Source organism: Cottoperca gobio, unplaced genomic scaffold (assembly GCF_900634415.1).
Source record: "Cottoperca gobio unplaced genomic scaffold, fCotGob3.1 fCotGob3_30arrow_ctg1, whole genome shotgun sequence".
In the NCBI taxonomy this organism is placed as follows: domain Eukaryota; kingdom Metazoa; phylum Chordata; class Actinopteri; order Perciformes; family Bovichtidae; genus Cottoperca; species Cottoperca gobio.
Window position 1 is genome coordinate 934,614 of NW_021166920.1, and position 20,746 is coordinate 955,359.

The 20,746-nt window shown below is 39.9% G+C and overlaps 1 protein-coding gene across 1 annotated transcript in view; it reads left to right on the plus strand.

Annotated features, from left to right (window-relative positions):
* The first annotated feature begins 59 nt into the window (after window positions 1–59).
* LOC115005469 (venom factor-like) overlaps window positions 60–20,746 on the plus strand; it is a 37,229-nt gene continuing 16,542 nt past the window's right edge. The window contains 18 exon segments of the mRNA XM_029427295.1: window positions 60–139; window positions 391–417; window positions 1,093–1,282; window positions 1,751–1,916; window positions 3,210–3,280; window positions 3,640–3,731; window positions 6,926–7,008; window positions 7,192–7,279; window positions 8,558–8,660; window positions 10,126–10,240; window positions 10,688–10,803; window positions 10,949–11,092; window positions 11,282–11,497; window positions 11,624–11,824; window positions 13,668–13,823; window positions 14,224–14,353; window positions 19,863–19,931; window positions 20,140–20,375. Coding sequence (XP_029283155.1) covers window positions 60–139; window positions 391–417; window positions 1,093–1,282; window positions 1,751–1,916; window positions 3,210–3,280; window positions 3,640–3,731; window positions 6,926–7,008; window positions 7,192–7,279; window positions 8,558–8,660; window positions 10,126–10,240; window positions 10,688–10,803; window positions 10,949–11,092; window positions 11,282–11,497; window positions 11,624–11,824; window positions 13,668–13,823; window positions 14,224–14,353; window positions 19,863–19,931; window positions 20,140–20,375 — 2,283 coding nt within the window.

A 20,746-nucleotide genomic window follows, 5' to 3' on the forward strand; every position in this document is an offset into this window, starting at 1 on the left:
TAAAGAGGCTGACTGTCTCTCCTGTGGCCACAGTCCACTGAGGCTCTCAGTCAGTCAACATGGGTCGGTGGACGCTCCACAACATTTTATTCCTCATCCTTCTCTGCAGCGCCAACGCACAGTTGGATTCTCTCAGAAGGTACGTCTCTGTCTGGTGACTGTAAAGACACTTTGTATCTTTAAAGTTATGTTTACTAACTAACTAAAGGTTCTGTTATATACAGACTCCAGTGGCCTGGCCATGTTTGACAAGCACACATTAAATACATTCCTTCTATCCTCTTTAGTGGGTATATGCCCTGTAACTTAATATAAATGTCACTAACCATGTTATAATACCACACGTGCTGTGTCATGAATGAACTTAATATGTCTTCTGTTTATTTGCAGGTCACCAACAGTTAGTTCTGCACCAAGGTACAGTCGCCATTAATACAAAAGTCAAACTAGATTGTGCTTCTGAGTTAAGGATGGGTTATGTTGTGGGTTTTCTCTAAACTCTATTGGAGCAGTTTTTAGTTATCTGCTGACTTCTCATCAATTCTCTTCACTTGTTTTGCTTTGCAGTATTTCTGATATCTTCCCGAACACAATTTAACACATTGAAGTATTGTTGTTCGTGGTTAATAGTAATACTGTAGCAGCAGTAATGGTCTAACAGCAGTAGCAGTATTCAGGGTCAGAGATAAAGAGTCAACAAGAGTCAGACAACAAAAATGCCAAAATTGTCTCCAAATTGAAAAAATCAAATCATTTTTACATTTAATAGATTTACTTATCTGTTAAAATATATTATGTCTTAAAGTATGAATAGTAGCAAAGATATTTTTAAGGTACATTTATGTAATATTGTGATTTTATTTATTAACTTGTAATATTTGTATTATTAGAAAAATATTTATTCTCTATACATCTCGAATCGTATGTCATGAATTAATATGAATGAATGAATTGGACATTTATTACATTATATTATTTATTTGTATTCTAATTTGTGCCAGATTACATACAATATCAGATCTTTCCTTGGAAATGATTACGATACTCTATGACTCTACATGTGTCAGTGTTAGTTGTGCTGTTTTCCTGCAGGTTCACTCTGCTGGCTCCAGACCTGCTGAGGACAGACAGCCAGGAGAACATCTACCTCCAGGCAGACGGTCTGTCCACCGCCGTCACGGCCTCCATCTCCATCATGGACTTTAGTAAGACCATCTCGCTCCTGCGGGACTCTGTGACACTCAATCCGGACAATGGATTCTACGCTCTCAAGACTATACAGGTGACTCACCAGGTCATCATTTAAAGAGTCTTTGTCGAGTTCAAAGAGACACTAGTGTGTTTTGGCAAAATGTCTCAACTACCCATAGTTTGAATAGAAAAGTGTCAACTATTTATGATATTCTGTTGTGTTTCACAGTGTTGTTCAGGTGGCGTTTACGCCTTAGATTTAGACAGAATTTAGGCGGCGCAGGAACAGAAACATCATCCTGTATTATACATTTACTGTAGACACGTTTATTTATACAGCACATTTAAAAAAAACAAGCTAATTCAAAGTGCTTTCTAAAAACATTAAGACATAGCGCTAAATACATTTAAAAAAAACATTAAAAAGTCAAGAGATCGGAAATAAAAACAAGCTTAAATGCTATAAAACACAAGAATCAAAGTTACAGTGCTATGTACATAACTTTACATATCGACATGGAATGGAATGAAAAACTAACTGGGAATCTCTTTATCGCAGCTTTCCTCGAAACATTTGAAACGCGAAGAGAAAACGAACAAGTATGTGTATCTGAAGGTGGACTTTGGGGTCCATCACTCAGAGGAGAGGGTACTGATGGTGTCCTTTCACTCTGGATACATCTTCATCCAGACAGACAAACCCATCTATAAACCTGGAGATAGTGGTGAGAGCTGAAGACGCTGATGAAAACAAACCATACACCAAATACAACCACAAGACAATCACAACACAACCACAATATAACTACAACACAACCACAACACAACCACAACATAACCACAATACAACCACAACACAACCACAACACAACCACAACACAACCACAATATAACTACAACACAACCACAACACAACCACAACATAACCACAATACAACCACAACACAACCACAACATAACCACAACATAACCACAACATAACCACAAAATAACCACAACACAACCACAACATAACCACAACACAACCACAATACAACAATAACACAACCACAACATAACCACAACATAACCACAACACAACCAAAATACAACCAAAACACAACCACAACATAACAACAACATAACCACAACACAACCACAACACAACCACAACATAACCACAACATAACTACAATGTAACCACAAATTAACCACACCACAACACAACTACAACATAACCAGAACATAACCAGAACATAACCAGAACATAACCACAACACAACCACCACACAACCACCACACAGCCACCACACAACTAACACATAACCACCACATATCTACAAAATAATCACATCATAACCACAACACAACCACAACATAACCATAACATAACTACAATATAACCACAACACAACCACAACACAACCACAACATAACTACAATATAACCACAAAGTAACCACAACACAACCACAACATAACACAACCATAACATTACCACAAAATAACCACAACACAACCACAACACAACCACAACATAACTACAATATAACCACAACATAACCACACCACAACCACAACACAACCACAAAATAACCACAACACAACCACAACACAACCACAACACAACCACAACATAACCACACCATAACTACAATATAACCACAACTAAACCACAATATAACCACAAAATAACCACAGCATAACCACAACATAACCACAACAACATAACCACAAAACAACCACAACACAACCACAACATAACAAAACACAACCACAATATAACCACATAGATATGAAATAACTCAAATTAGTGTTGAAACAGCTGATTGGTTAATAAAGTTTGCACAAGAATAGATTTTTAAAAAGTGTAAGTATTTTGTATTTCTAGTTACAATCATAGTTCACATAGTTTCTTTGTTGTGGTGATATTCACAGTAATAGTAGAAGTAGCAGTAATATTGATAATGTACCATATAATGTTAGACTGAACTTAATCTTGAGTATTTTTCAGCCTGTCTTGTCAAATTCCCTCTCCAGTTCGATTCAGAGCATTCACGTCCTCTCCGTCCTTCAAGGCCTTTAACAGCACCATCACAATAGATATCCAGGTAAACAAATAAATAGTTAGTCGATTATTGATTCGTTATTCACTTGTTCCAGTCTCGGGAGATTTGTTGCTTTTCTCTGTTTCATATCATCGTAAAATAAATATCTTTGGGTTTTAGATGGTTGGTCTGAGAAAACCAAACCTTTTTAAAACATATACTTATGGTTTAAGATATGTTAAGGTGCATTCTTCACAATTTTGTAGGCTAAAACTTTAATAGATTAATCGATAATGAAAATAATCACTAGATGAAGCCGAAGTAAATGTGACTATGAATATTAGGTAACAATATTTCTACCGTATCCTGTTGAATTGTAGGTTATTTTAGCTCAAATGAACCTGTCTCTGTGTCTGTTTCAGAATCCTGGCGGTGTGGTGGTGAAACAGGTCCCCACGATCAAAGCTGTTGATGGTGTTTTTAGTGACGCTTATCCTCTCTCTGATGTTGCAAAGTAAGATCAACTTCTTTGACTCAATCTTGTATCGAGACTCTTTTTCTTTTTTTCACATTCATACAGTACAACCACAATATTCAAGAAGTTGTAGATTCTTTGTTGTCGGGCATCTCAGCATATGTTGAGGAAGGTAAGAGTGTTATTCAGTCAACATTTCCATCCAGGGTAATGCTTTATATTAAGCGTTAATAATAATAATGATAATAATAATAATAATAATAAGCTGTATTTGTATAGCACCTTTCATACAAGAATTTCAGCCCAAAGTGCTTCACAGCAAAAACATAAAAATTAGTACAAGATTAGTCAGAATAAGATAATTTACAGTACAATAATCACAGTGTTGATGTACATGAGTCTGAAGTACCATTAAAAATAGTATAAAATAGCATCGGAAATAATGCCTAGTTTCCGTATCTGTGCCGTACTTAACGAACCTCCTGAAACCACATTCATCACCATTCTTGTAGATGTTTTAAACTATCAGAGCCATATGTTGAAAGCATGAGATCCGCAATGGGCCCTTCAGCTGGTTTACTCCCTTTGCTACACATTCTTGGTCGTCTTCCCGCTTCATAAACAAACCCCAGTTTGTTAAGTTTTATGAAACCTATCGGTTAAAGACAGTTCTTCTCCAATAATATTTTTTATTCTTTCACTTTTCCACTAATTGTGTAAAGAACATGCAAACACATTTATCAGAGAAACTTCCTCTTGTTCCCGTGGTAACACCGTCTATTTGATCTCAGGTTTTTCAAAAATACACACTCTGAAATTTATCGAAGTTACCTTTACACATTCAATGTTAACAGTTCAGAATGAAATAATGTAAATTAGTTTAAAGTGGCATAGAGTAGCAGCATTAAAAATGTTATAAAATATCACCATTAAAAGGCTAAAGTAAAGAGATAAATAGCAGAATTAAAATAGTCTTTACAGAATAAAAGCATTTAGTAAAATATATATTAAAAGGCTAATAGTAAAGAGGTAAAATAGCAGCTTTAATAAAAGCATTTAAATGAGTTTAAAGTGGCATAAAGTAGCAGCATTAAAGATTGTATAAAATATCACCATTAAAAGGCTAAAGTGAAGAGATATAAAATATCACTATTAAAAGGCTAAGATAAAAATATATAAAATATCACCATTAAAAGGCTAAAGTAAAGAGATATAAAATATCACTATTAAAAGGCTAAAGTAAAGAGATATAAAATATCACCATTAAAAGGCTAAAGTAAAGAGATATAAAATATCACTATTAAAAGGCTAAAGTAAAGAGATATAAAATATCACTATTAAAAGTAAAGAGATATGTTTTTAGTTTTGAAGATATTGAGCGAGCTTGCCTCCCTAATGTCTGCAGGTAAAGTGTTCCATAGCTTTGGTGCATAATTGCTAAAGGCTGCATCCCCAATTTTCTTTTGGATGTTTCTGGGAACATTTAATAAACCAGTAGTGGATGATCGTAATGTTCTTGGGGGCACATAGTTGATTAGAGAGTTGGCAGTGTAACTTGGTGCGGTTCCGTTTAGGGCTTTGTATACAAGAAGGAGGACATTAAAGTCAATTCTAAAAGTTACTGGAAGCCAGTGTAGAGCGGCTAACACTGGACTGATGTGATCTCTCCTCTTGGTTCTAGTCAGCAGCCTCGCTGCAGCGTTTGGGATGAGCTGAAGTCTCTCCGTTGTTTTGTTTGGGAGGCCGGTAAAGAGTGCATTACAGTAATCGAGTCGGCTTGAGATAAAAGCATGGATTAGTTTTTCAGCATCCTTTTGATTTATAAATTGTCGGATTTTAGCTATATTTCTAAGGTGGAAGAATGATGTTTTTGTCACCTTGTTTATGTGAGATTTAAAGCTTTAAATCCCACATAAACAACATATATATATATATATATATATATATATATATATATATATATATATATATATATACATATATATATATATATATTTATATATATATATGTATATATATATATGTATATAACATAGGTTAAGTGGTCCTTGGTCTGAAAAAGTTTGAGAAACACTGGTCTATGATAACACCAAGACTTGTAACTTCAGCTTTAATCAAAGAAGTAAGTTTCCCCATGTTATTCAGCATAATTTCTCTTTTTGATATAATAGGATTTCAGTTTTGTTCTTATTTAATTTTAAGAAATTATTGCTCATCCATTTATTTATTGCTGACAGACAGGTGGTGATGGAGTTAACAGCTGTAGTATCATTTGGTTCAGCAGCGATGTACAGTTGTGTGTCATCCGTGTAGCTATGGAAGCACACATTGTGTTCTCTAATGATGTCCCCCAGTGGTAGCATGTATAGGGAGAGCAGTAATGGACCGAGGCAGCTCCCTTGTGGAACTCCAAAGTGGGCGTCATGCTTCTCTGACACATGATCTCCAAGCCTGACAAAATACAAAATACTTTCTCCCTTTGATATATGTTCTGAACACAGTCAGAAAGACCAACCAGTTTTTCTAGACGATTAATTAGGATGTCATGGTCGATCGTGTCAAATGCTGCACTTAGGTAATAAATGTTAATAGGTAATAAGGCCCTTGTGGTGATGTGGCATGCACTGCAACCCCTGAACCCCAGCAATGAGCACTACATGTTGTCCAGGTTGATAAAATGTGATTATAGAATTGCATATACGTAAATACAATGTTTTAGTAAGACTTTAAGACAGCTCTTTTTTTTACCTTCCATAATTTTCCTGTAAATCGCAGCCACATGCGGCCACAAAAATAACTTTATATGAAACATTTTATTTTATTTGCACACACACCAGACTGCATAAAATCCAGATAGCGAAAAAAAAGAGAAATGTGTCAGAAGAGGTCAAGAAGCTACGAGTGTACACGGACCGCCCCTCAATTTAAGTAGAAAAGCAGACTTTAAAAATGAAGGGGAAAAAAAAGAATACTAAGCCAATTGAATATTTAAATTTTCTAAGGATGACGAGCTCTTGATACATTTGCATCACATATCTGTACAGCACAATAAAAAGGAAGGTGAAGATGATATACCTATCTAGTATTATATGAATGCATTTGGTAACTACATTTGAAGTAGTTTATGAAGATTGTACAAAGTGGAATTGCACAACGTGTTGCACAGATTCATGGTTCCAAGTGGAGGAAGTCTTCTTCCTTTGATCTCTGAAGTCACTGCTTGTCTGTGGCAGTGAAGGGAAATGGACGGTGACTGCAAAGTTTGACCACAGGCAGCAGAACACTTTCACCTCCCAGTTCGAGGTGAAGAAATATGGTAGGTCAACTTAAACTGTGCATACTTCTGCTAATAATATCAGGAGTGTTTTTTCTCTCTTCTGTTTTCTACTAGAAAACATTTTGTCCTGTACGCATGACATTTTCGCAACTCTGAATGTCCCACTTTTGAAAGGCTCTCTGAATGTGTCACGCTGTATTTTGATGGCGTGTTGTGTTTCAGTGCTTCCTGCCTTCAATGTTACCCTGACGCCCAGGAAGTCTTTCCTAAACCTGGATGACAATGAACTGGTTGTAGAGATCTCGGCCAGGTGGGTCTAACACACACACACACACACTCTCTCACACACACACACACACACACACACACACTCTCACACACACACACACACACACACACACACACACACACACACACACACACACACACACACACACACACACACACACACTACTGCAAATGACTGAATTCACTAACCCCTTAAAGTGAACCTCAACCCAAACTACTACTGATCGAACTTCAACTGTTACTCCTGTTGATAATTAACTCCAAACTCAAATCTATCAATATTACGATTAGTTTAACCTAATCCTAACTCTAAAACCAGACTTTAAACTAGCCTCTGAAGAAGTCAGGAGGGCATTTGATCCAAAGTCACTGGGGTCTCGAGAGGCCAAGGGAGGGCTGGGGTCTTGAGAGGCCAAGGGAGTGCTGGGGCTGGGGTTACGAGAGGCCAAGGGAACGCTGGAGTCACGAGAGGCGAGGGGAACACAGGGGCTGGGGTCTCGAGAGGCAAAGGGAGTGCAGGGGCTGGGGTCTCGAGAGGCGAAGGGAGCGCACGGGCTGGGGTCTCGAGAGGCGAAGGAACGGAGGGGAGTGCAGGGGAGCGCAGGGTCTGGGGTTTCGAGAGGCGAAGGCAGCGCAGGGGCTGTGGTCTCGAGAGGCGAATGGAGCACAGGGGCTGGGGTCTCGAGAAGCGAAGAGAGCACTGGGGCTGGGGTCACGAGAAGCGAAGAGAGCACTGGGGCTGGGGTCACGAGAAGCGAAGAGAGCACTGGGGCTGGGGTCACGAGAGGCAGCAGGGGAAAAGCTGGGGTCTCGTGAGGGAGCTGGGGGACAGCTGGTGTCTCGATAGGCGGCTGGGAGGGCATTTGATCCTCATACTAAAGCCACAGGAACAAAAACATGAACACATAAACATAATTTATGAGGACGAATGCAGAACTCTTGCAAAACATGCATGAATGTCTTTGACATAACCACCGTGGTTATAAAGTAGATCATTAGTGGAATTTTTGCAAGCGGTAACGAGGTTAGTTTGACAAAACGTACACAATTTGAGTTGCAATGGCTGAGCGCCGCTGTTCCTGAAGGCTGTGCGCTTGTGTATGTTGACTCCAGGGAAGTGAGGAAGAGTTTAGTTAATGTATCCAGCATCCAGCAGCATTTAACAGCAGTCAATGAGCTGCGGGCATTAAAGGTCCGAGCACAGATGACATGCTCGACTCAGTCTGCAGAGTCCTGTATACGAGAGTAATGAATGAAACGTGCTGACTGTTGACTTCCCCTTGCTGTGGTTGTGTCTCAGGTACCTGTACGGGGAGCCGGTCCAGGGGACGGCCTATGTGGTGTTTGGAGTGAAGATCAATCAGGAGATGAGAAGGTTGCCTTTTGTGAAGAAGGTGTCAGATGTAAGGCATATCATTGTTGCTACTACTGCAAAGTTTTGGTTCTTTTTTTGCATTGTCTGTATTTGCATTTCTGTTAAGCCTCTTTCCATGTTTGGTGCTACGCAAACATTACTGCGGTGCTTCTGCACTGCATTGCCCCAACTGTTAGTGAGAGCAGCACATATTCATTTGGGTTAATATTTAAAAACGTGTGTGAAAGTTCCATCCATCCATCGTCCACCGCTTATCCGGATTCGGGTTGCGGGGGCAGCAGCTCCAGTAGGGAACCCCAAACTTCCCTTACCTTTTATATACTATATATATATATATCTATATATATAGATATAGATGTATATCTATATATAGTATACAGTACCAGTCAAAAGTATATATAAGTCAATATATATATATATATATATTCATACCTGTCAACATTGGAATTTCAAAATAAGGGAAATCTTCTGGCGGATTCCGCCCATACCTTATCAGCTCTGAGCCAGGCAGCCCCCACCCATATAATGTAAACACATAAGGGATGGGTTCAGGAAATACATGTTTATTTAAAATATGTATTACTTGTATAGACATGTTTATAAGATGTATGTATTTTAATTGCATTTATACATTTTATTCAGTGTGGGAGTCCCTAGCATCTGTAAGGGACTTGTTGTACAGTTTGCAGACTTAGCCTGCCTCTAGGCTAGCTGAAGGCTACATTATTTATGGTGCAAAGCAATGACATCTCTCCCTCAGCTTTGGTCACTTGGTCTACCTCCGACACAGTTCTTGTCACACATGAAGTCATTGACAGTGTACTGTATATTTTGTGCTTGTGCTTGGACGCTTTTTCCGCCGTGTGCAAAGCTAACATCTGAATGGCATACTTTACAAAAAGCACGACTTTGCCCGACTTTGCTTTTAATAAATAAGGGAAAGGCTCCTCCTATTTGTTCAGGTACTTGCATAAAGTTTTAACTTGTTTGGCAGGTACAACTGCGTCTCCATCTATCTCCCGTTCACTGTGACTCTCATCCATATTGTTTCTTCTTCTTCTGTGTTATTGTTCCTGTTTTCTTCTTCTGTGTTTACTTGCGGATAACGTTGTTCAGCTAAAGTTAAACATCATACTGCCACCTGCTTTACCGGAGGACACTTTACCATGTACACTTTTTAAATTAGGCCTTTTTTTATTTTTGAAAGGTTAAAAATACGGGATAATTATGGGATAATATTTAAACGGGAGGACAGATAGACAGGATAGAAGGAAAAATACGTGATAATCCCGGGAAAAACGGGAGGGTTGACAGTTATGATATATTGCAATTTTAAAATCAATTCTGAACAGCACCAGTGCAATGATGCGAGAATAGAGTGTCTGTGCTCATATTTGTACAAGTCCGAGGCGGTAGATTGATTTCTGTAAATAATAAGTCACAGCAAACGTGTCGACTAGAGAATTACTTCCTGTGTTGCTGTTCTCCTGCAGCTGGACGGAGGAGTTGTCACACTGAGCATGGAGGAGATCAAGAGAGCTTACCCCAACATCAGGTCTTTGGTGGGCCACTCTGTGTATGTGAAGGCCTCTGTGCTCACCAAGTCAGGTCAGGAAGTCCCTGTGACTAATTATTTTCCATCTATAAAGACAATTGATAATAAATACATTCAAAGAAATTGTCAAACATGGCTGACATTGTTCTTTAAACAAGGTTTCAAACATAATGTGGCCGTGCATTGTTTGTTCCTTTATTGCACCACAGCCTAGCAAGACCAAGTGTTTTTCATTGTACAGGACAGATCCGAAGTGTAAAAAAGCTTTACTCACCCCCGTGGCTCCACTTTTCCCAAAACACATCATACTTTGTGATGAGTTTGTTACTTTAGATGTTTGAAAGCAAAAGTCCAGTTAAAGGTGGAGTGGAGTACAAACAAAAGATTTGCTGTTTCCCTTCAGGAACTAAAGGGAAAATGTTTATAGAGGGACATGGTATGAATAATGATTCAGGTTTGTAGTTTCTGGTGCTGTTTGACCCTGTGTGTTTCCCGTGCAGGCAGTGATCTGGTTGAAGCAGAGAAGACTGGTATTAAAATTGTGGAGTCTCCGTACATCGTATCCTTCAAAGACATACCAAAGTACTTCAAGCCGGGCCTGCCCTTGGACTTCACAGTGAGGAACATCTTCTGTGTTTTTGATCACTTTGCTGAAACTGGATATTTTGTTTTGTTTTTGTTTGAGGTCCATGTGCCTTTGAGCTCCATTACTGTGGGGGAAAAACTGTTAAGTGTATAAACATTTTCCCCGACCTCTTCAGATCCAGGTGAGCCACCACGACAGTTCTCTGGCCCGAAACGTCCTGGTCAAATTGAAGCAACTGGACGCTCCCGTGGTTGTCTCCTCCGGCAGCACCAGAGTCACCATCAACATGCCCGCAGATCAACGCCCACAAACCATCACTGTTAGTAGGACTGGAGGATTATATGTTTGTTTCTAAATGTGCAAAGGTGGTTTTATAAGCCTGAATCAGAGCATCTTCAGCACACATTATTTTATCATTAAAAACAGTTTTTTTCCATTTACCTTTGGGATTATAAAAGACTAAACTGTCACAAACTTCAATTATTTATTTATTTTGTCTGTTCCCCAGGCTGAGACGATGCAGGCTGACCTGAGACCAGAGCAGCAGGCCAAACAGCAGATCACAGTTCAGCCGTTCATGGCCTTCAGACAGCACAAACAGAACTACCTGTACATCTCCACAGGGACCAACATGGTGTCTGTAGGAGACAGACTGTCGCTGAAGCTGAGCATCATTCATGCAGACCCGACATACAAGACATTCTTCACACACGTCACCTACCTGGTGAGACAGGAACACTGCATTACGCAATACACTTGGAAATCAGAAAGTAAAAGTAGAACAATCAGCAAAACAATCAAGTGAAACACAAACATAAACAAAAACACTTTCTCCCCAAAACTCTCTCAGGTGCTAAATAAAGGCAAAATCATTGTTGCTGAGCGAGTCAATGTGACGGATCAGCAGATCACCAGCGTCGGGCTGCCGATCACCCCCGAGATGACGCCTTCTTTCCGTTTTGTGGCGTTCTACAGTATCCCCTGGAAGGAGCAGGAGGAGGTGGTGCCGGACTCCATCTGGGTGGATGTGGCAGATTCCTGTGTTGGAGGGGTGAGTGATCAGCTCGGTCTCAGAGGTCACGAGACTACTGTGTGACACACTGCCATGTTCACAATGCAAGGCTTAAAGCATAAAAGTTAAAGCCATCAATGTTCTTCATATTTTATTTGTTTCAACAAATCCTATAAAAAGATGAATTTTCACAAGATCTCCTAATGTGAATTAATACGCAGCAAAAAAAAATCAATCACACTTTATTTGTACAACACATTTCATACAGTGCAGTTCAAAGTGTTTTACAGATTACAGACAGGCCGGAAAAACAAGTGTGGACCATAAAAACTACAAAATACATTCAGCAATTTGAGACAAATGCACGAGAAACAATGAAATTATAAAAATCTAATAGAATTATATAGAATTAAAAGCAACAGCAATAGTAGTAAAATAGCATGAAATAAAAATGTCATTAATAACATAATATCTAGAAATGCACTATTTCATCCTGTTTGAGTAATGTTGTCCAGATGTTTTGGAAAATGACTGAGCCTTTAAAAAAATGAAATGATTTGTCTTTTTACTTTAGCCTTTTAATAGTGATATTTTATATCTTTTTACTTTAGCCTTTTAATAGTGATATTTTATATCTCTTTACTTTAGCCTTTTAATAGTGATATTTTATATCTCTTTACTTTAGCCTTTTAATGGTGATATTTTATATCTTTTTACTTTAGCCTTTTAATAGTGATATTTGATATATTTTTACTTCAGCCTTTTAATAGTGATATTTTATATCTTTTTACTTTAGCCTTTTAATGGTGATATTTAATATATTTTTACTTTAGCCTTTTAATAGTGATATTTTATATCTCTTTACTTTAGCCTTTTAATGGTGATATTGTATATCTCTTTACTTTAGCCTTTTAATGGTGATATTTTATATATTTTTATCTTAGCCTTTTAATGGTGAATTATTACTGGTTTAACATTGAATGTGTAAAGGTAACTAGGATACATTTTCAGAGTGTGTATATTTGAAAAGCCTGAGATCAAATAGACTGTGTTACCACGGGAACAAGAGGAAGCTTCTCTGCTAAATGTGTTTACATGTTCTTTATACAATTAGTGGAAAAGTGAAAAATTAAAGAATATATTGGAGAAGAACTGGCTTTAACCGATAGGTTTAATAAAACTTAACAAACAGGGGTTTGTTTATGAAGCTTTAACCAAGATTCTGCCAAAATAATGTGGACTCACAGAGACGTCTGTGTTTTATATGTTTAAGGTCAATAAAGAGTTTGACAAAGACGACCAGGAATGTGTAGCAAAGGGAGTAAAGCAGCTGAAGGGCTACAGGGGCCCATTGTTAATCTCATGCTTTCAACATATGGCTCTGATAGTTTAAAACATTTACAAGAATGGTGTGCCAATGTTATTTTATCTATTGTATCTGCTATTTTAATTCTGCTATTTTCTACTATTTTAATTCTGCTATTTTTGTAATGGTACTTCAGACTCATTTACATCAACACCTTGATTGTTGTTCTGTAAATGCTCTTATTCTGTCCTTGTACTAATTGTTATGTTTTTGGTGTGAAGCACTTTGGGCTGAAATTCTTGTATGAAAGGTGCTATACAAATAAAGTTATTATTATTATTATAGATTTGTGTCTGAAGCAGAAATCAGCAGGTTTGGGTCTGAGTCCCATAAACAGGATAAAGAAGTCAGTAAGTGTTCAGAGACATATTATTGTTTTTGGTCTTTTTGTGGGTTTGTTGAATAATTCCAGCTTTATTCTTAAACTCTGATTTACTCCTCTGATCTGGTCTGGAACACAAGCCAACCAGTAAATTAGTATTTGTTCTGTTCTTCAGTCTTTTCTTCATCTTTCAGCTGACGGTCGGGCCGGTGGACGGTATAGCTCGAGAATACACTCCTGGGGCGACCTTAAATTTTAAGATTAGAGGAGATCCGGGGGCAAAGGTCAACCTGGTGGCTGTGGACAACGCTGTGTTTCTGCTCAACAGGGACAGACTTACACAGAAAAAGGTGTGTGTGTGTGTTTTTTAAGGCAGGAAATAAAGAAAGTAATTCATGACAAAATGCAAAATCTGCACAACTAATTAATACTGCATATCTTATAGTGACACAATGAAATATTGCAGCAACAGATTAAATACATGATTTGAGCATAAGTGCAAATTCTCTACACATGTTGGCATGGAACAGATGACATTATGTAAATGATCTTAGTTTCTCATTTTGTTTTCCAGAAGAAATCCTTCCTTTGTAAATATGTTTAATAACTCTAAAAGTTAGTTTTTAGGTGACTTAATGGAAAACACTTTGGAGTCAACAGGTTCTTTTTTTGTTCCGTACCGACAAGCATCATTTGTTTTGTTTCACACTACACTGAAACTCCTTGTCCTCAATGGGATCTTTTCCTCAGATTTGGAGCTCGATGGAGCACGGAGACATCGGCTGCAGCCGAGGGGGGGGCAGAAATGCCCAGGCGGTGTTCTCAGATGCAGGACTGCTCTACGCCTCCAGCGCCGGTTTCAAAACCGGAACTAGACAAAGTACGTACGAGCATGAAGCAACTGTCTGCTCAGCACATGTGATTGGTGACTTTGACCTTCTACATCAGGGGTATTCAACAACAATTCTAAGAGGTCCAGTTAGAGAACATTTCCGCAAGCAAAGGTCAGGAGCATCATAATATCTAATGTGCGTTATGAATTAGTATGATACATATTGAAGTAGCCTAGTAGCTGTATCAACGTCTGCACGTCATCAACAACTGACTGTCAAATATAATAAAGAAAGTACAATTTAAAAACATTTAGACAATATTTATTGTCACTTATACTTAATACTTATACTTAAGCAATAGCTCACTTCAGACCGTGGTATATGGTCATTATATCACAGTTAAGGGACGTGGTACAGCCCTCTTAACTGATATAATGACTATATATATATATATATATCACGGTCTGAAGTGAGCTATTGCTTTTATAAAACGGTTACCAAGTGTGGCAATATGAAAGAAAAATACACATCAATTTAAATAGTTTTTATGATTAAATAATGATGTTCAAAATAAAATAGTCCCTTCGTTGCCTTCTGCACAAAACATAGTGCTAACAGCTAGCGCGGTGTTCTGTTAGTTTAATTTTTTTTCATTTGGTCTACCTGCTCTTCACGTAGCTCTGCATGTCGTCTTTTATGGACTTTTTTCTCTGGAGATAGGCACTGATCAATCTACTCCTCCAGAGGAGAGAACATTGTACTATACTAAATGGACGGTCCCTTGTATTGGCGCATGCGCGACCGGAACCCGGAACCAGATTGAACTGTAAACACGTCTGTGTTTCAGCCTGTATAGTACGTATGTAACAGTACGATCAAGACAGAAGGGAGGTGGGACTCAATTGCACGACAGAGGCAGATAAATGTTGAATGGAAATGGTCTTTACTGAAAACTTTGCAGTTGCTATGGTACACGCATAGACAGTTGAACATACAAAGTATCAAGGGTAATCCAGGAGCAGAATTGAGTCACGGAAACAAGGTTGAGGAAGCCGGGGAATCAAACGCTTGGGAAACAGGAAGACGGGACTAATGCTGGAACTCTTGACATCGAAGTACGAAGACTAACTGGCAACGAGAGACAAACAAAACAGACTCTATATACACACCAAGAAGTGAGAGGGAACGAGACACAGGTGAGGACACTAACGAACAGATTGGGAACACCTGGGGGTAGGAAGTAGAAACAACAGAGAACAGGTATTTAACAAAATAAAACAGGAAGTACAAACACAACACAAAACCTCTAACGAACAGGCCAAGACCTAATAGTACCCCCCCCCCTGGGGGTCGGGTTGGGATCAAAAAGGCGGGATAGTGCGTCCGCCTTAATGTTCTTAGACCCCGGCCGATCGGTTAGTGTGAACTTGAAGCGGGTGAAAAACAAAGCCCATCGGGCTTGCCGGGAATTCAGTCTCTTTGCCGACTGAATGTACTGCAAGTTCTTGTGGTCCGTAAGAACCAGGAATGGCTGCTCTGCTGCTTCCAGCCAGTGTCGCCACTCCTCGAGCGCCACCTTAATGGCAAGTAACTCCCTGTGGCCGACATCGTAATTTCTTTCTGCTGGTGACAGCTTCTTGGACAAAAATGCACATGGGTGCAATTTATTGTCCGAAACAGATCGTTGGGACAGAACTGCTCCCACCCCCACATCTGACGCGTCCACCTCCACCACAAACTGTCTCTGGCAAGGTCAGGATGGGAGCGGAAACGAAGCTTGTCTTCAGTCATTGAAATGCCTTCTCAGCCCCCTCATGCCAACAGAACTTGACAGAAAACGAGGTCAAGGCGTGTAGAGGCGCTGCGACAGTGCTGTAATTCCTAATGAATCTTCGATAAAAGTTTGAAAACTCCAGGAACCTTTGCACCAGCTTCCGACTGGTGGGGTAGGCCACTGAGTGACCGCACTGACCTTCCACTCATCCATTCAAATGCTATCCTCAGCGATAATAAATCCCAGAAACGAAACAGTCTCAACGTGGAACTCACATTTCTCCGCCTTGACAAACAGCAGGTTGTCGAGAAGGCGTCGTAACACTTGACCGACGTGCTGTATGCGGGTCTCCTCATCTGGTGAAAAAATGAGGATGTCATCCAGATACACGAACACAAATCGATTAAGCATATCCCGGAGAACGTCATTAACCACGGCCTGGAACACAGCTGGAGCGTTGGTCAGTCCAAAAGGCATTACAAGGTATTCGTAGTGTCCACTGGGAGTATTGAATGCGGTCTTCCACTCATCCCCCTCCCTTATTGTCACCAAATGATACGCGTTGCATAGGTCCAGTTTGGTGAATATCTTGGCCCCTTGTAACAGCTCAAATGCCGAAGAAATAAGTGGAAGGGGATACCGATTCTTCACAGTGATTTTGTTCAAACCTCGAGAGTCAATACAGGGTCGTAGGGACTTGTCCTTCTCCATGAAAAAGAATCCCGCACCAGCGGGTGAAGACGAAGGACGAATAATCCCAGTTTTCAAGGCTCCCTCGATGTACTCCCTCATAGTCTCTCTCTCTCCTCTCTGGCGCAGACAGGGAATACAAATGACCCTTCAGAGGTGCAGCTCCCGGAAGTAGGTCAACCGGGCAGTCATACTCTCGGTGAGGTGGCAGAGCCGTGGCCCGGGTCTTACTGAAGACCTCTTTAAGCCCCAAGTAGCACGCCGGAACCTTGGCCAAATCCGGAAAGTCCCTCTCCAGACTTCCACTGGGTCTTTTGTCCAAAGTAATCATTCCCAGACCTCGTTCCTTGCAGTCTGGAAAACACGTGGTTGAACACCTCTGGTGCCATCCCAATACCTCTCCTCCGGCCCTGTCCATGTGAGGGTTGTGCTGGACTAGCCACGGATACCCCAGAATTATTGGGTGTGTGGGAGCTTCAAAACACATGGAACTCAATCTGTTCCGAATGTCCATTAGCCATGACCAGTTGCACAGGTTGAGTGATATGGGAAACTCGACACAGTACTCTGACGTCCAGAGCCTTGGCTTCCAACACCTCGGGTAATGAGTGCAACTTCAAACCCAACCTCTTAGCCATTCCCTCATCCATAAAACTCTAGTCTGCTCCGGAATCGATCAGCACAGGATGAATCATGGTCTCTGACGACGAGATGAGCGTGGCAGATGTCAGCGCTTAAGAGGGTCCTCCTCCAGAAACTGTTCGGCTCACCAGTGCCCTCTTTACTGGTGAGCCTTGGCTTTTACTGGACATCTATTAACAAAATGTCCAAACTCAGTGCAGAACATAGTGACCGGACGCATGTCCCCAGCTGTTGGAGCTGCTTGGCCAGCTGGTCCACTTGACCACCTATGTCGCTCTGGAATGCCGTCTGATTGTCTGTCAGAGACCTCATTCCGACGCACAGGGATGACAGCTGCTCATCCAGATTGCGGAGACGAATGCCTTGAGCACCGCGCACCATCTTAACCTTCTCTGAGTCGGCTGAGTCCATGTCTTTGGCCAGTTCGTACTGTAACGGTACGATCAAGACAGAAGGGAGGTGGGACTCAATTGCACGACAGAGGCAGATAAATGTTGAATGGAAATAGTCTGTACTGAAAACTTTGCAGTTGCTATGGTACACGTATAGACAGTTGAACATACAAAGTATCAAGGGGTAATCCAGGAGCAGAGTCGGGTCACGGAAACAGGTTTGGTACACGGGCAGATACTCAGCGTAACAGCACAGCAGACAAGGATCAGGCATGGGCAGAATCGAGTCACGAAAACAAGGTCGAGGAAGCCGGGGAATCAAACGCTTGGGAAACAGGAAGACGGGACTAATGCTGGAACTCTTGACATCGAAGTACGAAGACGAACTGGCAACGAGAGACAAACAAAAACAGACTCTATATACACACCAAGAAGTGAGAGGGAACGAGACACAGGTGAGGACACTAACGAACAGATTGGGAACACCTGGGAGTAGGATGTAGAAACAACAGAGAACATGTAATTAACAAAATAAAACAGGAAGTACAAACACAACACAAAACATCTAACGAACAGGCCGAGACCTAATAACGTGTTTGATTATTGTCATTTCACGCTGATATTATTTATAATAAAAGCAACCGAACGAATGGAACTCTGTTCTTATTTACATAGTAAAGCTTTGTAAGTTTGTTTCTTAACGGACGTAATTTAACAGCTGTAACGGTTGTAGCTTTTTCTCAGATGCGGAGGGATACTGACTTGTTGTGAAAAGTAACTATAATTCTACCTGTGATATACGCTCATTATATCACGGCTAAGAACCAATCAGATTGCTTGATTTGACATGTCTGTTTTATAAAGATATATATAATACTGTAGATATGTATAATGTTCTTCTCGAGCTGCATTTAAAAATAAAATTGAGAAAATAAATAAAATAGCTTTTGAAAAATTGTGCATCTTAAAAATAAAGTGCTTAATTTTAGAAAAATAAAATAAAGTGTAGCAGCAACTTCAGTTTCCCTTTTTCTTTAACTGTTTCACATCTTGATTTAACTCTCAACAAATGTTAGAATAAATAAGTCTCAACACATCTTAACAATTCAACAGTTTAACCCAGACTAGCACATCCTGGGTTAAACTGTTCTCTGTGGCTGATGATGCTGACAGGTGGCCTATTTGCTTTATTTTGTCACAAATCAATATCGTATTGGGCTCTGAGCGCTTATTTTCTGTGCCCTCATACCCACTCAGACTTGAGTGGGTATGTTTGGTCAAAAACATTGTGCTTTGCCCCATAGTGGCGTTTCACATCACCACTTTTAATGAGCACCACGGTCTCTGAGCATATGAGACGCTGGTGTTGTGCTCCAGTGGGAAGGATGAACATGAATGAGTCCATTCTGGGTTGAAAGCTCTGTTGACTTCTCTCTTCTTGGAGAGCGCCATGAGTAGTTATTGCTCTCTCCCTGTCTGCCGCTCACTCGAAAAGAAAAGAAGATTTTTGTAAGTGATCCACTTGTTCTAAAAATGAGATGGATGTTGAAAGAATAGCTCATGTAGGATATACGATATACGTAGTTATACACATAAAGAAAACAATAAAAAGTATCATGAATAGTAAAATTCACAAAGTAGCAGCTGTGAAAAGTATCTGAGTCGTCTGTTGGAGTTTTCTTTGCAGCAGCTGAAGTCCATGTTTGCACTGAGTGTTTGCTGAAAGTGAATAAATACTGCAGCTGCTTTCAGCTGTACTGTCTGCCAATATGTTTGCATTGATAGCTTGCTTGAGAAAGCAGTTATCCTTTACCTATATGCATACAAAAGGGATCAGACAAATGCTAAAAATGCTTTTAATACTGCTTTTTCTACTGCAAATGAAAAGTAGACATTACAACTTGCTTAGCTGTTAATTTAGAGTCAATGTAGTTTACAAGATCAATCCAGAAACTTATTGTTTTGTTAATTAACTGGTCATTATTGATCAGATTTATTTTGTAGAGATTGTGCATGATGGAGAAGGTTAAAGATGTGTTTCTCTTCTCCTCTCGTCAGTCCTGAAGTGTCCAGACAGTGCCAGAAGGAGGCGCTCTGCTGCACGGTTGCAGCGTAAAGCCCAGCTGGGTGAGTAAAAACGGCATTATTTGGCCACTTAGGGAAAAAATGACCCCATAACAAGCTGATATTTTACAATTATGTAGTTGTTATTGCCAATGTGTGAGAAAAAAGTTACCTTTTATACAAATAGAGCAAAATGACTGAAACTGAATCACACAATAAACACAAAAAATAATAATAAATTGTTATTATGTCTCTCCCCTTCCACCTGCAGAGAGTCATTACAAGGAGAAGCTGCAGCGTCGCTGCTGTCAGGACGGCCTCAGGGAGATCCTCATGCCGTACCCCTGTACGCGACGCTCCCTCTACATCACGGAGGGCAGGGAGTGCATCCAGGCCTTCCTCTACTGCTGCATCACCTACAGGGACCAAGTGTTTGACACTGAGACACCCACCACCCTTCCACTCATGACCGGAGCTCTGTCCAGAGCGGAAGTCTCTTCGTCTGCTGTAATTATAGGTAGGTATTAAATATATATATATATATATATATATATAGAGTGATATAAACCTTCGGGTCTGAAACTTGCATTGTCTCTAATAACCAGCAGGGGGCGATTCCTCTGGTTGCAAAAATAAGTCAGATTGTATAGAAGTCTATGAGAAAATCTCCCAACTTCTGACTTGATTTATTACTTCAGTTAATATCTTTCTAATCACGTTATGGTCTAAATCACTAGTATCAAGCCTTCTTCAATTCAGCATGGTGTTAATTTTTTGTAAATTATGGTCCCAATTAAAGTCAATTAAACGATAAAGCAGGGCATGCTTTAGGGTGGGGCTACCTTACGTTTTACGGTTTGGGTGTTGTCTGTGTTCTC